This window comes from Mercenaria mercenaria, chromosome 14, assembly GCF_021730395.1.
Source record: "Mercenaria mercenaria strain notata chromosome 14, MADL_Memer_1, whole genome shotgun sequence".
Taxonomy (NCBI): Eukaryota; Metazoa; Mollusca; class Bivalvia; order Venerida; family Veneridae; genus Mercenaria; species Mercenaria mercenaria.
In genome coordinates, this window is record NC_069374.1 from 10,323,168 (window position 1) to 10,346,359 (window position 23,192).

Genomic DNA, 23,192 nt, shown 5'->3' on the forward strand with positions numbered 1-23,192 from the left:
CCTAACTGCCAACTTAAACAAGTAACTGCCCTTAATAAAGACTTGATTATTTATTTTGTAAATTTCAGCTGTCTTTTGACACCAACTTCTTAACAATTATGATTTTAAATTTATTTGTTGTGGGATCGTTATATGACTTTCATGATAAATTACCGGTACTTACCATAAATCATAAAAATGATGCTTAAGTTAACACTTTGAAAATTCATGAAAAATAAAAAAAAGATGCGAAATTTTGGAAAGATTATAATAATTGTTTCTTTAATGTTGTCTTAGATCAAAATTTCACAAAAGAAAAAATACATCATTTGCCACAAAACTGACATTTTAAAAGATATCCCAGCAATTCACATAAAAAAAACCATTTGACAGATTTGGTGTATCAAAAACAAATTTATCGAGTATACAATATTATAAATGTATTTAGTCCCATGCATCACTTACGCTGATTGATGCAACTGGCGATACCGTTTCTTCATTAAACATGAGCAGTGTCTCCCTATTCCTGTTGATGTTGTATTTACTCATCACGGCACCCGCTGTATCTAACTTAGTGTTAACAAATCCAAATGCGACATTGTCCTTGTAGTAGAATGCCGAGGCCAGGAACCGTACAGACATCTCCTCTCGTGGACTAAAGTATATTGCCCTGACTTTATTATCTACCGGCCAACCATCAAGAAATTGATGAACTGTTGAATCAGCAATCTGACAGAGGAAATTTACATTTAATTCAATAATCTACAAAGATTATGAAAGCATAAAATTTAATGTGTTATGCAAACTTTTTTACACTTTTCCATAAGGATACAGAGCACTATTGACATAGTCACAACATATCAACTCATATGAAAGATATATTCTGTGACTTTAAATGCAGAACAGTAACACAGTTTTCATGAGGAAAAAAGCAACCAAGTGGTCCAGCTTAAAACTAACAAGATGGCAGAATGTCTCAACATATTTGTGTCATGACCAACCCACAGGAAGATACATCTAACATACAAATAAGATTCCTTTTAGTTCAAGATTACTAAAACACCATTTTCAATGAAAGTAATGTTCCTACCTTTCAAACAACTACTAAATGTTTTTGTTAGTAAATTTCACTGTAAAACAAGAGCTGTCATAGGACAGCAAAGCTCCACTATTCAACAGCCTTGTCTGTTGAATGAATACAAATGGTGCATAATTTTGTAAAAAACAAGAGCTGTCACTAATGGTGACAAATGCCCCCGCAGCACCTTGACCTTTGACCTGGTGACCCCAAAGTCAGTGGGGTTGGTGTACTCATAAAATACTATCAGCATGTAAAGTTTGAAGGTCCTGGGTGAAGTGGTTCGCAAGTAAAGTGCCTTCATGCAAAAGTTAACGTTGGCCTCTGTGACCTTGACCTTTGACCTGGTGACCCCAAAGTCAGTAGGAGTGGTGTACTCAATAAGTGCTATCAGCATGTGAAGTTTGAAGGTCCTGGGTGCAGTGGTTCACGAGTAAAGTGCCTTCATGCAAAAAGTTAACGTTGGCCCCTGTGACCTTGACCTTTGACCTGGTGACCCCAAATTCAGTAGGGGTGGTGTACTCAATAAGTACTATCAGCATGTGAAGTTTGAAGGTCCTGGGTGCAGTGGTTCGCGAGAAAGCGCCTTCATGCAAAAAGTTAACGTTGGCCCCTGTGACCTTGACCTTTGACCTGGTGACCCCAAAGTCAGTAGGGTTGATGTACTCAATAAGTACCATCAGCATGTGAAGTTTGAAGGTCCTTGGTGCAGTGGTTCGCGAGTAAAGTGCCTTCATGCAAAAAGTTAACGTTGGCCCCTGTGACCTTGACCTTTGACCTGGTACCCCAAAGTCAGTAGGGGTGGTATACTCAATAAGTACTATCAGCATGTGAAGTTTGAAGGTCCTGGGTGCAGTGGTTCACGAGTAAAGTGCCTTCATGCAAAAAGTTAACATTGTGACTAACGAACTAACTAACGAACGAACGAACGGACGGACAGTTGAAAACTAATATGCCTCCCTTCGGGGGCATAAAAACAACAAAATATAGTTATGAGACCTGTGCAATGCAAGTCAATTTATCACAGTGATTACCAGCTCACATACAAAAACTTAACCAAATCGGGATGCTGACGCCGACAAACGGGTGAGTACAATAGCTCTAGCTATTCTTTCAAGGTATTTTAAATGTAAATGTATTTACATGTATGTATGCTAAAAAAAAACCCATATCCTTAACTAAAACTGACAAACCTTTGTGAAAAAATTTGACGGGAACAAATGCCTTATGAAGTCTCTCAGACCATGTATACTGACTGGTCCCCTGTAGTAACTGATTCTCTCCCCAATTACTCCTACGATGGATGGTACCTGGCTTATACGTAGTTGTGCAGCCAAGTTACCGGCTCGTCCTGCATGGAATGCCGCCCCACATACACCTACAGATATAACAACAGAAATCTTCACAACTTAGGTGATTCTGAAGTTACTTTCAGATATTTTGACAAAGGCAAACAATGGTCTTTTTTTATTAATTTTACCAAATTGAATATGGTTTTCTTAAGACTTATGTAAAATTTGCCAGTTGTAATGTATTTTATAGTGAATTATCAGGTTTAATTTTTTAGTGTTAAATTTTCGCCTTTCAGCACTGCTGCAATGATACCAAATAAGGTGAATTATTAACCCTTAGCCTGTGGTGGCAAGTGATTCTGCCTTTGCGACCAGTGCAGACCAAGATCAGCCTGCACATACATGCAGTCTGATCATGGTCTGCACTATTTGCCATTCAATCAGACAGAGTATCTTTTTGGTAAGCACCCCTTTTAACAGTTAATGGTACTGTCCATATTGAAAGACGGACAAGTTCATTATAGAAACTTAGCAAGGTAAGGGTTAAGTAATAATAAAATATCCCAAAGAAAGGTGCAGAACATCTCACAGGTGCCCGTCCAGTCTTGGTGCCCATATGGGTGCCGCCCACCCCCTCACACACACACACCCTCTCAAAAAAAAATAAGTATGGGACCAAGACTGGACTGGCACCTGTGGAACATCTAACAGCATTCATGATAAAGTTACAAATGTTTGTGAAGAAACAGTTACACATTTATTATACAACCAACTCAGGAAATTACAACGGCAACAAAATAAAACATTCATTTTTGATGAATAAATTGTTTTCTCAGGGAATGTACCATAATTAATACTGAAATATATAACTTAGAATTACAAGTATTCAGAGAAATTGTTTATATTTTGCAAGCTTAAGTTATTACCCTTTTTCACCTTAATCCTATCAAACTATTTATCAAGAAAAGCATTTTTCTTTTGATTTCTAGAGATAAATTTGATTTAATAAACAAATTCAATTTGAGTTTCATAGATCACTGACAGTATTTTATTGAAGTGAAACAGAGTGTGATTGTGAAATACACGTGTGTGATTGTGAAATACACACATGATGTCAAATAATAAAGTATTATTTCCTAAAAATTAATTAACTCTAAGGCTGAGCAAAGAATTCTGTGACAGAAATTATCTTACCAACTCCCTTCAGTTCTGTCAGAAACTTCTCAACAATGCCTTCAATTCTCATACAGTTAAAACAAAAGTCTGTATATGCATATATCACACATGGCTTCCTATAACTGTTTGGAAGGATCGTTGTTTCATACTGCCTGAATAGTAAAATTAAACAATATATACAATGTTTTTGCTATCTGTAATCCTACATGTATATTTTACACTAAGCCATGCAATAATTCTGTTTATGTTTTTTTTTTTAAACTGGCTGCAGGACACTCTAAACATTATTCTAAAACAAGAGGACCATGATGGTCCTGAATCGCTCACCTCTTCCCACATGACCCAGTTTTGAGTATGACGTCGTTTTTTCTATTATTTGACACAGTGACCTAGTTTTTGAGCTCATGTGACCCAGTTTTGAACTTGACCTAGATATTATCAAGATAAAAATTCTGACAAATTTTCAAGAAGATCCATTGAAAAATATGGTCTCTAGAGAGGTCACAAGGTTTTTCTATTATTTGACCTATTGACCTAGTTTTCGAAGGTACGTGACCCTGTTTTGAATTTTACCTAGATATCATCAAGGTGAACCTTCTCACTAATTTTCATGAAGATCTCATGAAAAATATGGCCTCTAGAGAGGTCACAAGGTTTTTCTATTTTTATACCTACTGGCCTAGTTTTTGACCGCACATGACCCAGTTTCGAAACTTGACCTAGATATCATCAAGGTGAACATTCAGATCAATTTTCATGAAGATCCATTGAAAAATATGGCCTCTAGAGAGGTCAAAAGATTTTAATAATTTTAGACCTACTGACCTAGTTTTTGATCGCAGTTGACCCAGTTTCAAACTTGACCTAGATATCATCAAGATGAACATTCAGACCAACTTTCATACAGATCCCATTAAAAGTATGGCCTCTAGAGAGGTCACAAGGTTTTTTTATCATTTGACCTACTGACCTAGTTTTTGAAGGCACTAGACCCACTTTCACAATTGACCTAGATATCATCAAGATGAACATTCAGACCAACTTTCATACAGATCCCATGAAAAATATGGCCTCTAGAGAGATCACAAGGTTTTTCTATTTTTATACCTACTGGCCTAGTTTTTTACTGTACGTGACCCAGTTTCGAAACTGACCTAGATATCATCAAGGTGAACATTCAGATCAATTTTCATGAAGATCCATTGAAAAATATGGCCTCTAGAGAGGTCAAAAGATTTTAATAATTTTAGACCTACTGACCTAGTTTTTGATCGCAGTTGACCCAGTTTCAAACTTGACCTAGATATCATCAAGATGAACATTCAGACCAACTTTCATACAGATCCCATGAAAAGTATGGTCTCTAGAGAGGTCACAAGGTTTTTTTTATTATTTGACCTACTGACCTACTTTTTAATGGCACGTGACCCACTTTCGATCTTGACCTAGATATCATCAAGATGAACATTCAGACCAACTTTCATACAGATCCCATGAAAAATATGGCCTCTAGAGAGGTCACAAGGTTTTTCTATTATTTGACCTACTGACCTAGTTTTTGACGGCACGTGACGCACTTTTGAACTTGACCTAGATATCATCAAGGTGAACATTCTGACCAATTTTCATGAAGATCTCATGAAATATATGGCCTCTAGAGAGGTCACAAGGTTTTTCTATTTTTAGACCTACTGACCTAGTTTTTGACTGCACGTGACCCAGTTTCGAACTTGAACTAGATATCATCAAGATGAACATTCTGACCAACTTTCATACAGATCCCATGAAAAATATGGCCTTTAGAGAGGTCACAAGGTTTTTCTATTATTTGACCTACTGACCTAGTTTTTGAAGGCACGTGACCCAGTTTCGAACTTGACCTAGATATCATCAAGATGAACATTCAGACCAATTTTCATACAGATCTTGTGAAATATATGGCCTCTAGAGAGGTCACAAGGTTTTTCTATTTTTAGTAGGGATGGGAACGAAAACTGAAATCAATATTCGAATATTCGGTTTGCCATATTCGAATATATTCGAATATTCGGTTAGTTTTAATGGAAGCTTTAAATTCTTATTAAGTGATTGGCATATACACAACGTATTCATTTGTTTAAAGCGTGGATCATCGCAAATAAGGTCAAAAAAAATGTCTGTTTCGGGTAACCCGATCCTACATAGCGAAACCCGCCGATCCTAGCGTTTTTTTTCACGATTCTGTCAGTATAATCATGAACATATTTAACTATTCAGTGTTTTAGCTTCAAAATGATACAAAAAATCAAAACGATTAATTTAAACCGTCGCAATTTTGTCTAAAAATAGCAGGTCGTCCCATTTAAACACGTGACGCGCTGTTGTATTACCGCCGTCATTTTGAAAAATTTCAATCGTCGTGTAAAATGCAACTTGTGGCAAGTAAGGCAGACTTAAACCTCCTTCAACATGAACTTGTGCATCAATCCTACGTTTTTCATGATTTTATTATTAACTACTTCAAAATTTAATTCGAATACGGCCGATTGCGGATGAAAACCGATTCTGCTGATGGTCTGAAACGTCGTACAAAATATTGTGAAAAAATCGACAATATCTACAAGTTTGTTATTGTTTTCGAAAAAAAAATTCTACAACTTGTTACATAAAACAGGCGCCAATAAAAATGAACAAAAGATAAAAAGATATCACATTTACGCCTAATACAAACTGTTAATCCGTAGCGATGACCCCAGGTAATTATGCATTGAAATTTTCTTGTTAATTGGACATCTTTTGACATGAATCTGACACATTGACGCCTGTTGCAAACTGTTAATAAGTAACGATAGCCCCTGCCAATTATGCATTGCTATTTTCTTGTTATTTGTTAATTAATCTTTTGATACGTGATAAACTAACATGACATGGTTATATTCTGTAGAATTAGCATGCTCATATTGCCCAAAATCAAAGATACTTAGTTTGTAAAAAAAAATATACAATAATTTACGAATATTCGAATTTGATTTTCATATTCGAATATTCGACCGATTTTCGAATATTCGAATATTCGAACATTCGTTCCCATCCCTAATTTTTAGACCTACTGACCTAGATATTGAAGGCACGTGACCCAGTTTTGAACTTGACCTAGATATCATCAAGGTGAACACTCTGACCAATTTTCATGAAGATCTAGTGAAATATATGGCCTCTAGAGAGGTCACAAGGTTTTTCTATTTTTAGACCTACTGACCTAGTTTTTGAAGGCACGTGACCCAGTTTTGAACTTGACCTAGATATCATCAAGATGAACATTCTGACCAACTTTCTGAAAGATCCCATGAAAAATGTGACCTCTAGAGTGGTCACAAGCAAAAGGTTACGGACGCACGGACGGACGACGGACACCGCGCTATCACAAAAGCTCACCTTGTCACTTTGTGACAGGTGAGCTAAAAATATGCAGTAAGCAAAATGTATCAATTATCCTAACTGTTCATTTTCCATGTCTTAAAATGTGCTTTTTAAGAAATCCTTAACAGAATCAAAGTTTATCTTCTACCTTTTTCTGAAAATTATGTTTTACTTAGTATCAGAGAAGCAACAGTAAAACCATAAATACTTCAACTTTGCAGTTCTTTCACACATACATGTACACACACTAAGCAGCCATTTTGAAGACTATGTTGTGCTCACAGCTACCAGGCACGCCAATTAAAACTTTAACACAAAGGCCACATACAAATATTTCAATTTAATAAATGTAAAATGCTGTAGAAGGGGAAACTAAAAGCAAACAGGCAAACATCTTTACAGTCTGCCTGTAAAAATATAGGACCTGTGACTATAAACTGGCATATACCTTAGGTTGATTGTATGTTTATCTATGATAGATTCTGCGCCACCACTTCCACCACCAAAGTTAAAGTTGAAATGAAAGCCATTTGGGCCGTTGAAGAATGAGTCAAATGGATCAAAACCATGCTGTCTTCTGTTAGGCTGGCGTGCATTAGACGATGTGTAACCAAAGTTATCATATTCGCTTCTCTTTTCCGGGTCACCAAGAGTCTGTAAGACAGATCAAGAAAATATTGTGTAAAACATTTAATAATATGTCATTGACTGAAATGAGAAATGTTCAAATCTTAAAAGCAGGCAAGGTCAACCACACATTTCAAGTCACAAAGATATTTCATTTAAAGTTAACTAGAGCTATCACTAAAGGTGATGAATGTACCCCCCGCATGCACTGACACAGTACATTGCAATTTGACACACACAAGATTGCATAATTATGTGGACTGTATGTATATAGACTGTATGTATACAGTATAGTAAACAAAAAACAAAGTCTTATAACTATGCAGAGTGTTTATCTAAATGAATGTAGCATGCACTATGCACAACTAGGGTTGATACTGATCACTTGTGTGAAGTTTCATTAAATTGTGTGCAAGGGTTCGAAAGATTAGGCACGTACAAGATTGCATATGCAGACTGTATGTACATAGTATGTTAACAAGAAACAAAGTCCCATAACTCTGCAACTTTTGTCGTTGAAAGAACCTAACATGCCCCATGCACAACTACTGTTGATACTGATCACTTCTGTGAAGTTTCATTAAATTGTGTCAAGGGGATGAGGAGAGATGGTGCGCACAAGATTGTGTCTATGTATATAGTTTAGTAACAAAAAACAAAGTCCCGTAACTCTGCAAATTTTTTTTCTGAAAGAACCTAACATGCCCCATGCACAACTACTGTTGTTACTGATCACTTGTGTGAAGTTTCATTAAATTGTGTCAAGTGGATGAGGAGAGATGGTGCGTACTAAGTTCGTGTCTATGTATATAGTATAGTAACAAAAAACAAAGTCCCATAACTCTGCAACTTTTGTCGTTGAAAGAACCTAACATGCCCCATGCACAACTACTGTTGATACTGATCACTTCTGTGAAGTTTCATTAAATTGTGTCAAGGGGATGAGGAGAGATGGTGCGCACAAGATTGTGTCTATGTATATAGTTTAGTAACAAAAAACAAAGTCCCGTAACTCTGCAAATTTTTTTTCTGAAAGAACCTAACATGCCCCATGCACAACTACTGTTGTTACTGATCACTTGTGTGAAGTTTCATTGAATTGTGTCAAGGGGATGAGAGAGATGGTGCGCACAAGATTGTGTCTACGGACAGACAGACGGACGGACAGACAGACAACCTGAAACCAGTATACCCCCTCTCACAACTTTGTTGTCAGGGGGTACAATGAAACAGAAACTTTCTAATTACGTTGTAATTACATGAACAGAGTTATAAAATCCAGCAAAAAAGGCCACTTTCTATTTCAAACCAGTACATTTTCAGTATACAGCTTTACTTCAATAATTTATTTAAAGTGTGATCTTGTTAAGCCTGCCATATCTAACTCCTTCTGTGGAGTTTGTGGGGAGGGTTGGGGGGGGGGGGGGGGGCATGAACATGCTTCCTTGTATTACAAGTGTTGTTTTTCCAGGAAGCTGATTTAGGTAGTTCTGCATGTTTGATTAACCAAAAGTAATGGCATAACATAATTTATCCGAATAATGTAGTCTAGAATAAGGCTTAGATTGGTCTTACAGAAATGTAAATCATTTAATGAATCAGTAGCAACCTGTAAGTTTGTTACAATGTCAAACATTACTATCTTTCTTACTATAAATATTATATTGAATCATCTGACACATGATACAATTCCAAATACTATACCAAAATCAGCTTGAAATGTGTGAATATTTTTAATCATGGGCAAATATTTCAAAAACAAGCACACAAAACCTATACATTTTATTTCATCATCTTATAAGCTACATGTTCATTAGTGACTGTAAGTTGAATTAAAATCATCATTGTAGAAATATTTTCCGAAAAAAATGTTACTAAAATTGTGATTTTCCAAATGAGAACTTGTGTGAGGTCCAAATTTTTCAAATCAGTCTGGCAAAAAATCTAGTACACAACCCTATCTATTTTCTAGGTCTTTTCTGAAATTTTGTAAACTTAGGGTTTAATCATATTCTACATTGTAGAATTTTTTTTATCCAGACATGGATAATCTTAAGTGATTCCAGCTCTTTTTTCCAACACAATTTAGGTCATAAGGTAAATTGTCCAGGTATTTTGATGATGAATGTACCCAAGGGCCTCTCCTGGCATTCTTTCAGGCATTGGTGTGCCCTGGATATAACCACAAACCTTCAGTGAGCCAGCCGGATGGCTTCACCTGAAAAATCTACAGCCCAAACAAGGTTTCCAGCCAACATCAGTGAGGACAAGTGATTTAAAGCCAACAAGCTTAACAACCTGGCAACTGAGGCCCATTAAGCTTTGTTTATTAAACAACTGAAAATATACATAAGCATAAATACTTCATTGATATAAATACCCCAAATTCATATTTGTAATGAAAGAAAATGAATTTTCAAACCTCGTATGCCTCAGCGATTTTTGTAAATCTATCTGTGGCTTCAGGGTCATCATTTTTATCTGGATGCCTGCAAAAAATAATATAAATAGTATTATAACAAGAGCTGTCACAGGAGACAGCACGCCCGCGTATTTCGATACTGGATAGTAGAACTGGGCACATCTCAGGAAACTGGAGCTGTCACTGGCGTGTTTAATGACTCCAATGGTGGATGAAGATACTGCACAATAGCTTGAGTCTGTGTCAAAAATATTATGTAATAAGAGAGGTAAAGATAAAGTGTATCAAAACACTATATAAGTATAATTCTAAGCAAAAAGGAGGCATAACTCATAAAATATTGGTGCAAGAGTTATGCACCTTGTGTCATATGATGTGGGTGATGATGTGGAACAAATACTTCAAGTTCGAATCAAATGCATTTCATTACAACCAAGATATAGTGAAAATGCATCAAAATTAACCATAAATTCTAGTAAAAGGGGGCATAATTCATGAAAAATTGGTGCCAGAGTTATGCACCTTGTGTCATATGATGTGGGTGATAAGTAGGAGCAAAATTTTAAGTTTAAATCAAATCCATTTAGTAATATTATAACTGAGATAGAGTGAAAGTGTATAAAAAATTTAACCTGAAATTCAAAGTAAAAAGGGGGGATAATTCATGAAATATTGGCACCAGAGTTATGACCCTTGTGCCATATGATGTGGGTGATGATGTGGAACAACTTTTTAAGTTCGAAGGAAATACATCAAGTAATAACAAAGATAAAGAGAAAGTGCATCAAAACTTTAACCAAAGTGAGGACGCGGAAGAACGCCAACACCAGGTCGAGTAGGATAGCTCTCCATATACTTAGTATAGTCGAGCTAAAAACAGAAAAAATATCATTCTGCTAATGAATAAATCTGAAACTCTAATGACAAACCCACACTCCCTCAACTCCAATAAAAAAAACATTTGTTTAGGATTACGACTGTCACAAAATACGCCCGTCATCAAACTTGGTCTAATTCAAGGACCATAATCCAGAAGTGCCTGGGAGGATTTTGCTGGTTATCAAATTTGGCCAAGATATTATGTCCACAAACATTGTCAGCAAGTTTGGTGAAGACCGGATGAAAACTGTTCGACTTAGAGAGCGGACGAGGCTAAATTCGCAGATTTCGAGTAATTCAATGGCTATACTCCAAGAGTGCCTGGGGCGATTTGGCTGGTTATCTAACTAGGCCGAGATATTATGCCCACAAATATTATCACTAAGTTTGGTGAAGATCGGATGAAAACTGCTTGACTTAGAGAGAGGTCAAGGCTAAATTTGCAGTTTTTCAAGTAATTCAAGGGCCATAATCCATGAGTGCCTGGGGCAAATTGGCTGGTTATTGAACTTGGACGAGATATGCCCACAAACATTGTCACCAAGTTTGGTGAAGATTAGATGAAAACTATTCGACTTAGAGAGCAGACATGCTTTTGGACGCCGATGACCCACCCACCATGGATGTTCACATAATACGCCCCACTCTTACAGAAACGGGCGTATAAAAATGAGTAGGCATCAATTTTTTCACTTTTCTATTTTTCTTCCTCAATTTGTATTTTATGGAGAAAAAGTCATAAATCAGTGAGCAAGACAGCTAGAAATCAACATTCTACCAAACGAGTTAAATGTTCAGGTAAATTGATATATCCAGCCATATCATAAATACATGTTTAGGAGATGGACAAAGAGAAAAGTTAAACCATACCTAACTTGTGATAAAAGTTTCTTGTTTTATTTTTGAAAATACAATGGGAAATGACCAAATTCAATATTGTATAAGAAACAGAATGCAACTATCACTAGTCAACAACAAGAGCACCTGTGACCTACGGGTGCCATCGCTCAACTGCAAGTGCTGGACAATATGTAAGAAAAGGTTATAGTTCAGATTTTCTAAGTACAAAAAGGGCCATAATTCTGACAAAATGCCCATAAGGGTTATGTTCCTTGACATACATCGTCTCATAATGATGATAAACAGTGTACAAAGTTTCAAAGATGTAGATCTTATAGTTTTTGAGAAAAGGTGTTAGATCTAAACAAAAAATTTAACTAATAAATTCAAATTTTACAAAAGGGCCATAATTCTATGAAAATGCGTATCACAGTTATGGTTCTTGGCCTACATATTCCCCAAATGATGATAAACAACTATTTTAAGTTTATGTCAAATCCTTTCTGTAACAACAGATATATTGAAAATGCATTAAAATCAACGGAATGTAAGTGGGTCACGATGACCCCAAAACGCTCACCTGAGTAATATGAGCCGCATAATTCAAAAGGCAAAATGATGCTAAAATATTAGAACATAGGTCAGTAGGTCACATCCATGGTAACTAAAAGTCAGTTTTAAGATCGGTATGCAAATCTGTACACGTCGTGCAAATTTCAAGGCTGTATAATCTCAAAAAACAAGAAAGTAAGTCAGTAGGTCAAGGTCACAGTAAGGTGACATGTAATCACTTGGGTACATCAGGTAAATATAATTAAACAGTCTAGGAAATATGATCTGATAAATTTTGAAGTATTTTTTCCTATATAACTCATATAACAAGCACCAGGGTGGGGCCTCTTTTCACCCCAGGATCAATTTGAACAAACCTGTTAGAGGTCCACTAGGCAATGATACATACCAAATATCAAAGGCCTAGGCCTTGAACTTTCAGACAAAAAGATTTTTTTTCCCTATATAAGTCTATGTTAAACTTGGGACCCCGGGGACAGGGCCTCTTTTCACCCCAGGATAATAATTTGAACAATTTTGGTAGAGGTCCACAAGGCAATGCAACATACCAAATATCAGACAAGAAGATTTTTAAAGTTTTTCCCTATATAAGTCTATGTAAAACTTGGGACCCCTGATGCGGGGCCTCTTTTCACTCCTGGGGCATAATTTGAACAATCTTCAAAGAGGACCACAAGGCAATGCTACATACAAAATATCAAAGGCCTAGGTCTTGTAGTTTCAGACAAGAAGATTTTAAAGTTTTTTCCTATACAAGTCTATGTAAAACTTGAGGGCCCCGGGGCGGGACCTCTTTTCACCCCAGGGTAATAATTTGAACAATTTTGATAGAGGACCACAAGGCAATGCTACAAGCCAAATATCAAAGGTCTAGATCTTGTGGTTTTAGACAAGAATATTTTTAAAGTTTTTTCCCGGGACGGGGCCTCTTTTCATCCCAGGGGCACAATTTGAACAATCTTGATAGAGGACCATAAGATGATGTCACAAGCCAAATATCAAGGCTCTACGTCTTGCAGTTTTGGACAAGAAGATTTTTAAAGTTTTTCCTTTCCAGAGTTCTGCATGGAATTAATTTCTTTGAACAATTTTGAAAGGGGACCACCCAAGGATCATTCCTGTGAAGTTTGGTGTAATTCTGCCCAGTGGTTTTCAAGATTTTTTTAGAAAATGTTGACGGATAAACGACGGACATTGAGCAGTCGCAAAAGCTCACCATCAGCCTTTGGCTCAGGTGAGCTAAAAAGGATACATGTATAATTTAATTAATGAAAAACTGGTGTGAGTTAAAAACCTTAATCCATATGCTGTGAATGGTGATGTGGAATACATTTTTAAGTTTGAAATAAATCTATTTATCAATAACTGAGTTAGTGAAAGTGCACCAAAACTTTAACCTGAAATTCTAAGAAAACAAGAGGGCCATGATGGCCCTTTATCGCTCACCTGAGTAGAGATGCTTGCTTGAACAAAATTCTTAACTAAAGCTTTCAAAACAAGAAAATTAGGAGAGTGGGTTAAGGTAAAGATTATAAATGCAAGATTACTTTTGAAACCTGTAAAAAAAATATTACAGGTGGTCCAAATCCTTATGCTGTAGCTTAGAAAACAAGAAAGTAGGTCAGCAGGTCACATTGATGGTCACTGAAAGTGTGTTTAAAGATTGGCATGCAAAACTATACATGTCATCCAAATTTCAAAGCTGTATCTTAAACACAAGGGTCATGATGACCCTGGATCACTCACCTGAGTAATATGAGCTACATATTTCAAATGTCAAACTGATGATTTGTAGAAACTTTTTGGAAGATTTTCCGATGTACAATCAAGTAACCCCTGGGTAGAAGTTTACTAGGCAATGTAACATATCAAATATCTAAGATCTAGGCCTTCTGGTTTATTTTTAGCAAATTTTTAAAGATTTTTCTATGTACAATCAAGTAACCCTATGGGCCTGGGTCAATTTTACCCTGGGGGGGCGGGGTTCAAGATTTGAACAAATTTTGTAGAGGTCCACTAGGCAATCCTACATGTCAAATATCTAAGCTCTAGGCCTTCTGGTTTGATTTTAGAAATTTTTGAAGATTTTTCTATGTACAATCAAGTAACCCTATAGGGCGGGGTCAATTTGACCCCGGGGGTCATGATCTGAATAAATTTTGTAGAAGTCTACTAGGCAATGCTACATGTCAAATATCTAAGAACTAGGCCTTCTGATTTATTTTTAGAAATTTTTGAAGATTTTCCTATGTAAAATCAAGTGACCCCTGGGGCGGGGTCAATTTTGACCCCGGGGGGTCATGATTTGAACAATTTTAGTAGAGGTTCACTAGGCAATGCTACAAGTCAAATATCTAAGCTCTAGGGCTTCTGCCTTTTGAGGAGAAGATTTTTTAAGATTTTCCTATGTAAAATCAAGTGACCCCTGGGGCAGGGTCAATTTTGACCCCGGGGTCATGATTTGAACAAATATGGTAGAGGTCCACTAGGCAATGCTTCACACCAAATATCTAAGCTCTAGGGCTTCTGGTTTTTGAGAAGAAGATTTTTAAAGTTTTTCCTTTCGGTTGCCATGGCAATCAGAGTTCTGCATGGAATTCAATTCTTTGAAAAAAAATTGTAGACCTTCACCCAAGGAACATTCCTGTGAAGTTTGGATGAAATTGGCCTGGCAGTTTATGAGGAGATGTTGTTTGAAGTAAAAGTTTACGGACGACGGACAACGGACGATGAGTGATCAGAATAGCTCACCCTGAGCCTTTGGCTCTGGTGGGCTAAAAACAAGACAGTAGGTCAAGGTTACAGTAAAATGACCCTTTGGGATCATACGGTAATGATAATTAAACAGTCTAGGAAATATGATGAGATAATTTTTGAAGTACTTTTCCTATATAACTCATATAAAAACTATGTTACCCTCGGGGCAAGGCCTCTTTTCACCCCAGGGTCATAATTTAAACTATCTTGTTAGGGAGCCACTAGACAATGTTACATATTGAATATCAAAAGCATAGGCATTGAACTTTCAGTCAAGAAGATTTTTAAATGTTTTTTCTTATGGAGGTCTATGTAAAACTTGGGACCCCTAGGGCAGGGCCTCTTTTTACCCCCGAGTCATAATTTCAACAATCTTGGTAAAGAACCACTAGGCAATGCAACATACCAAATATCAAAAGGCTAGGCCTTGCAGTTTCAGACAAGAAGGTTTGTAAAAAAATTTCCTATGTAAGTCTATGTAAAACTTGAGACCCCCGGGTCGGGGCCTCTTTTCACCCCATAAGCATAATATGAACAATTTTGGAAGGGAACCAAAGGGCAATGCTACATATATCAAATATCAAAGGCCTAGGTCTTTTGGTTTCAGACAAGAAGAATTTTTATGTTTTTTTCCTATTATATAAGTCTATGTAAAACTTTGGACCGCCGGGACATGACCTCTTTTCACCCAAGGGGCATAATTTGAACAATTTTGGTAGGGAACCAAAATGCAATGTTACATACCAAATATCAAAGGCCTAGGTCTTTTGGTTTCAGACAAGAAGAATTTTTATGTTTTTTCCTATATAAGTCCATGTAAAACTTTGGACCCCCGGGACAGGACCTCTTTTCACCCCAGGGGCATAATTTGAACAATCTTTATAGAGGACCATTAGATGATGTCACATGCTAAATATTGAGGCTCTATGCCTTGTGGTTTGGGACAAGAAGATTTTCAAAGTTTTCGCTATATAAGTCTACGTAAACTATGTGACCCCCAGGGAGGGGCCATATTGACCCTAGGGAAATAATTTGAAAAATCTTGGTAGAGGACTACTAGATTAGATACCAAATACAAAAGCCCTATGACCTGTGGTTTTGGACAAGAAGATTTTTAAAGTTTTTCCTTTTGGTTGCCATGGCAACCATAGTTCTAAATGGAATTCAATTCTTTGAATAATTTTTAAAAAAGACTATCCAAGGAACATCCCTGTGAGGTTTCATCAAAATTGACCTGCACCCAGCTTAGAGGCTTTCAAGAGGGGTTTGGTGACATACTAGCACACCTGACTGAAATTGTAAATAGTTTTAAATGCACATGTACGACAATGCTCCAGAGTGAGCCCCGTACATTAACGGAAGAAGATTATTTAGACTAGTTCAATAGTATACTCCTTTCTCATGGTACTGGGGATTCCATGATACCGGTGTAAACAGTTTTCTCGCGAGACTTTTATGCTAGCCCCGCCTACTGGATGTTGACATGATTAGCAGAGTAAACCGGAAGCCGCCCTTCTGTATCGCACATTTTTTTGTGAAAATGTCAGGATTACTGGTGATTTATTTACCTTTTAATAAAAAACATCTAAAAACATGATTTTTTCACTTTTGGTCCCCACCCCATGTGTCAAAGAAAATCTATATCTCCTGTAAACAATGTTTATTATCTGGAATTTTTAGCGTAAATATCGTCTGACGGAATGCTGATGACGTCACCAAACCGGAAGCAATGTTGTTTCTATATTTAGGACAAGTCTTAGAAATGAAAGTATGGCAAGCCGTTAAGGCAAAATTAATGGAATTACAGCAATATGCAAATCATAATGATACCCAATTAAGTCCCAGTTGATATATATATGGGTCTGTCATTTAAAAACGATTTTAATGTATTATCTCACAAGATAACTTTGCTACTCTTTTAATATAGTAGCTGGTGAAATTCTTGCCAAAATTTTTGACCTAGATAGATCTAGGTCCAAAAGAAAAGATCTAGATATCATTTAGAAAAAGTATATCTTTGGTAATATGCACTCTAAGGCCATACCAAATTGATTAATAGTTCTTCGGAAAATTTTCAAAAAAAATGAGAGCGATCCAGCGAATTTCTTTTTTTCTTTTTTTCTTTTTTTTTTTTTCTCAATTTTGATTTTTTCAGAGGCGGGTAGCTTTTACATGGAGCGGGCGGGTATTTTTTTTTTGCAGTTCTGATTATACATGAAGTTAACATTTCTTTAAGAATAACACAGAACTTAAACATTTACAATGTGACTAAGACAGTAGATAGCTTTTCTGTATGTTTTAAAGACTACATGAATGGTTTTGCAAATAAATTCTTGCTAAAACTCACTGAATCACTTTGTTTTTATTTTGTATTTATAATTACTGAGGGATGAGCGTCTTATTTTTAATTTTGATTGTTCTACATTAATCTGAAGGCGTGCCCATTTAACGGCAGAGGATGAGGAATATTTAAGACAAAACTGGCACCCAAGTGGAATAACATATCTTATGAAACCCAGTTAGATGGCTTCGACACATGAGCAACTTTGCGCCCCTAGTGAAACTCCAAACAGTAGAGGTGAGGGGAAAATAATAAATCACTTGACCAATGAGACCAAACGGAGTTGGGCACACAAATGCTTCGACATTGCTCGAATCCATTGGAATAATTTCTTAACAGATAAGCTTAGCTTAAGTTTTTGTGGTAGAGGTTCATTTCAGTCAAAAATAATAAGAGACGGACAAAAAATGATCCCAATATGGCCACTCTTAAAAAGTGTTATTTGTTGTGCTTTGATTGACCAAGAAATTTTGAGTTGGGAAGGTCTGTTTTCTCAGATTCTTTCTTTCAATCCATTCACAGCCAATTAATATACTAACAGGGAAAAGGACTTCGGACACTATCATATGCTTCTAGCCTACATTTTAAATGCAAATTTCTCTTTAAGTATTTAAACAATACCCAAATCGTTTCGAGTCAATGATAAACCAATGTATTAGTTAATTCATTACAACAGAAACTGATTTGTATCTGTTCCTATCAAGATGTTTTTCTTATTTTATCTGGGCCAGGGTATATTTTCTTGAAAAAATAAAATGTTTAATTTCCGTAAAAATATAATGTCATCACTTTACCGAAGTTTTAAATATTTGAATTCCGGTCGAAAAAAGTGACACAATCTGTTTATTTATTAAGAAAAAAATAACATTTTAAGATTAAAATCGTATCAATAAATAAAAAAGAGAACTATATTTTTGCAAATAACCTGTACTTGATTTATCTATACACTGTTCGTAATGTAAAGTTATTGACGCATTACATGTGTGAATAGGTATACATGTATAAGTGACCAGTCAGTTTTATTACAGTGGTTCAGGTAGTTATTTAAGTACATGTATATGTCTGTATAGCTCTGTTATAAGTGATGGCAGATATTTGTGTGATGTATAACATTAATACTTAGAAAAGGCAGTAATCTTATCAAGGCCGTAGGGTGGGTTCTTGCTTGGGATAAGTACCAGTGGCACACATAATATTTGAGCCGCGCCATGAGAAAACCAACATAGTGCAATTGCGACCAGCTTGGATCCTGACCAGCCTGCACATCTGCGTAGTCTAGTCAGGATCCATGCTGTTCGCTAACGGTTTGTCTTATTCCAATAGGCTTTGGAAGCGAACAGCATGGATCCTGACCAGACTGCGCAGATGCTCAGGCTGGTCTGGATCCACGCTGGTCGCAAAGCCACTATGTTGGTTTTCTCATAGCACGGCTCATATTAAACATGTAATAAAAATGTATCCGAAATGACAGTTCTTTCTGAGGCTTGCCTAAGGAAGCTGGATCGGAAAAAGTTAAATCAGGATAAGTCTGACAACAACCCATCTATAGATAATGTTGTCTATTCAGGGCTGAAGTTGTGGGCAAAACATATTCGAAATGTGTCATTTGTAGGGCTAAAGTAGAAGCAGGTCGCTGCATAAAAATTCCATCTGAAACTCGGCTGGACCGTTTAGTTCGTTTCCGCGTCTAGCCGTATTTGTATATGCCATCTGCATGGAAAGCGACTTGACACATCACTTTCGTGGCATCAGACTGAATGTGAAACCGTCACTGATATGACCTGCCAAGAAGCTACTGTTCTTGAACTATGCATCACAGGCATATCAATGCCAAGCTTTATTTCTGTTGAATAGACTATAGTCAGGATCAGATTAACTGCTGTACACATATTGCCCCTTTTTTGTTGTGTTTAGGCCTAGTCCGCCGCAAAGAACAATCTTCAATTCAGTTTTCACTGAAGGAAGAACATGAAGTAATGAATGCGTGTCACATGTAGTATGTGTCTATAAGAAATAAATATAAATGCACAGAAAAAGATGAAGAAATAAAGAAATGAAAAATATATATATAAAAAAAAAACAAAAAAAAAAATAATTAAAACAAAATGGAAAACAAAATTACATCCTCATCGCTAGTGGCATGCGTGTCGCGAGGAGGGCATGCAGAAGATTACCTGGTGTGTTGCTAGTATTTTACAGAACACATTTGCTAATCTACTACAACAAAGAACCAATAAAAATTTAACCCAACAAATAATAATGAATTAACAGTATTTGCTTATCTCACTACTCTACATGTATAACATGCCTATATGTGCCCATTCAAACATTTGTATAGTATTTTAGGTACAAACAAATGTAAAAATATGTGACCATCAAATTATTAAAAATGAATATAAAAAGTATTGGTTACTTTACATTTGGGAACACCCTGTAGTTATATTTTTTGTTTAAAAGTACTGCTCCACCCCTTGCATCAACACAACAGTCACAGAACATGTGTATAATTAATATCTACATATGCTGGCCAAATATGGTTTTGATGCACGGGGGGGAACAATGTTCTTTAAAGCAAAATAGCTTTTATATGTATATAACAGGGTACGTAATTCTATTAAGAGCAAAAATTACCATTTTATGAAACAAATATTGAAAAATTTGACTTTAAGAAATAATCTCAAATATGTATTTTGATGGAATATATAATTAAATACTTATTTCTTAGTGGTTTATTTTTCACTCTTGGAGTAGGCAAATTTATATAGAAAGTGTCCGAAGTCCTTGGGGTTACAATACGACAAATATTTTTACATCTACACAACTTATTTGAAAAGCTAAACATTTTTTAAAAATGAATATATGCATTTTGATAGAATATCTGACTGCCGTACTAAAGAAGTTACGTTCAAAACGATTTGGGCCCGAGACAATTAATGTGATGGATCAGTCAGGATCTGTGAACAAACTTTTTTTTCAAGAAAGCACTGGCTTTGGCTCTAGATCTAAAATATTTAACTAAACACAGTGATAACAAATGGTTTGAAAACTTTATCTGAACAATATTTCTATGTTTAATCCAAATATTTTCAATTTGAATCCCCGTGGCCGTGCACGTCTTACAAGTCGGGCTTTGTTCTTTTCAATTAATTTGAACAATCGTAGAACGTGCCTACTTCATCACCTACCCGCACATCGATGGTCATGTGTGGCACTAGCACAGACACTCCAGATTTAAAACAAATGATGAACAATACCATAATTCCTGACTTTTTGGGTAGTTTGTGTCATCAGCCACATGTATTACGAACGCATGGATTCCAATCAATATCACTTTGACGCATTAAAACAGCGATAAAACCTGTTTACCGTTATCATTTTGGACCGCGTAATCAGAATTTTTTTTTTTCGGCGATTGTTATGTACGTGCGGGTGGGTGATTTTCTTTTTCTCGGGAATGAAATCATTGATGCGGTAGTTCCGACGAACAACAAATCAATTTGGTATGGCCTAAATGTAGAATTGTTCAGTGTTCTTTTTGTGTTGAAAAAAAACTTTTGAAATTTGTCTGAAATCATAGACTGTAAACTTACCTGAAGTATTAAGAAATATTAATATCATTGTGTATCAGGCTTTCCATAGCTGACACTTTTTCGGCAAACGCCGTCTAAGAACGAATTCGTTACCTATCCCACGTGACTTCAGTTTGCAAATCAAACTACTTGATAACGCATTATAGATAATTTATCAAAATGGAAGATTTATGCAACACTCTGCCTGATTGGACGAGAGTGTCAATTTCTTTCACTCTGTTGATTGTGCTACACTGAGTGAAATGTAGACAAAGCGTTTATCCTAAACGACGCTGTTCGCAGTTTTAAAGCTAAGTTTGGCTCAGTATATTTAGCAAGAATATTGATATATCTCAAAATGATAAGAAAGTTTAATAAATATGATAAAAACCTGTTCAAATACCAACATATATCAAATTAAAGAAAGAGCTGAATACGGTCTGCGTATCACATGAATAAGGGTGTGATAAGAGTCTTTTATGTAGAGAAGTGCTTTTTAAAAGAGTTTCCTTGTTACAATTGTCGTCTGTATATGAAAAGGTTTCTTGCTTTTGTGACTTATTCAGATTGCATATTAAAATGAGTACATGTTTGCTTCGATATATTTGTTATAAATTATTCAACTGATTTATTATATATGAATATTTTTCTTTAGTATGGTATGCAAATATTGAACTCAGTTGAAATCTGTTTTATTATGTATATGCTTTATTATGATGAATCTCATTACACTTAAATGAAGGTACGCTGCATACAGTTTATCTATGTGATATGACTACGGTCAAACTTTGCTTATGAAACAGAAATATTGAAATAATTTATTATTGTATGTTTTGCTTGACCTTCACTTTTTATAGGTGTGACGTCATTGTCCAAAGATTCATGAATAGCAAATATGCATTTGTTAAAGCGGGATCAGTTGGCCTATTTTAGAAATAAATAAATATAATAAATAAAAAAATGCTTTAATTGATTTTTTCTCATGTATTCTAATCAAACTTGATTTGCAGCATCTTTATTAGGCCCGCTGCCAACTTTGTTCAGCTGGGACATTTGACCTCTTTTAGGGGCTGCTAGAGCTAAAACTAGAAATGCCTTTATACAGTGTCTCGTGAACAGCTTGGTGGATCTTTGTCATACTTGGTCTGGAGCATCATTATAAGGTCCTCTTCCAAATTTATTTATTTAGGAACTTGGGCCCTATTAGGGACCACTATTCATAATTTTAACATGTCCAAAACATTGCTGAATGATACTTATTTCACTTGGGTATTGATTAAATTTTACTCGGACTTTATCATAGACTCCATGTGTAAAATCGCAAACTTTTAACTAAAATAAAGGTATTTAATCGATACTATATTTCAAAGAAACTTCAAGGTTTTGTTGTTTGTAGCATCACCTGGGGCATGTGCAGTGAAAAATCTTAATTTGATTTCTAAAATAGTGTGATATTTATTTCTAAAGTCACTATATGTTCATTGTAAATATACTTCGCTATACCCAAGTGGAAACTGGCAGGTACTTGAAAATGCAGCTCTCTGATTGGTCAATTAGAACCCCTAATGTACTGTGATGTCATGATAAAGTTATGAATAGCTAAAAGTAGATATGCCTTTCTTCGCATTAACCACTAAAATGTAATGGATTTTTATCAAACTCGATGTGTAACAATATCGTAAGGTATCCTGCTATTTTGTTACAAATGGGGATAGGGACCAATTTAGCTAAAAATATAAACACGTTTAATGACCTCTTCTCATGAACCGCTTCATGAATCTTCATCAAACTACTGCTGTAATTATTCATCTAAGGATAAACGAAACAAAATTGCAACCCTACCAAACCTTTGCGAAAAATTAAAAGAGAACCATTTAAATTGTTAAAGTGCGGTGTTTAGTTTTGCAATTTGAAAAATGTTACATGAAAGATGAATGTTAGATGAAAAATTCATAAACTTTTTTCCTTATTACAATTCGCCGACCATCATTTTTAAAGATATTTCTTGTTTATGATAACACCGGTATCATGGGAAACAACTCTGACTTGTCAGATTTCAACATGGCATCATACTCGCTGGGAATTAATAAACAAGAACCAGATAATTAAAGTTTTCAATTCATTATAATAATGAGGAAGGATGTAGGAAGCAGCAAAGAAATAAAAAACTGAGGTGCATTGTTTTCTTTAGTTTTGTTCGTTTTGCGCATGTTAAGTATTTGGTAACATGAGAAACCAGGCTACTTCCATGTCTGACAAT

The 23,192-nt window shown here is 35.8% G+C and overlaps 1 protein-coding gene across 1 annotated transcript in view; it reads right to left on the minus strand.

Moving 5' to 3' along the window:
- LOC123526370 (dnaJ homolog subfamily C member 16-like) overlaps window positions 1-23,192 on the minus strand; it is a 36,035-nt gene that overhangs the window by 12,542 nt on the left and 301 nt on the right. Inside the window, exons 2-6 of the mRNA XM_045305497.2 lie at window positions 9,974-10,040; window positions 7,373-7,578; window positions 3,544-3,677; window positions 2,251-2,435; window positions 445-708 (exon numbers count right to left, since the gene is read on the minus strand). Of these exons, the coding sequence (XP_045161432.1) occupies window positions 445-708; window positions 2,251-2,435; window positions 3,544-3,677; window positions 7,373-7,578; window positions 9,974-10,040 (856 nt within the window). The remainder of the gene's footprint in view (window positions 1-444; window positions 709-2,250; window positions 2,436-3,543; window positions 3,678-7,372; window positions 7,579-9,973; window positions 10,041-23,192) is intronic.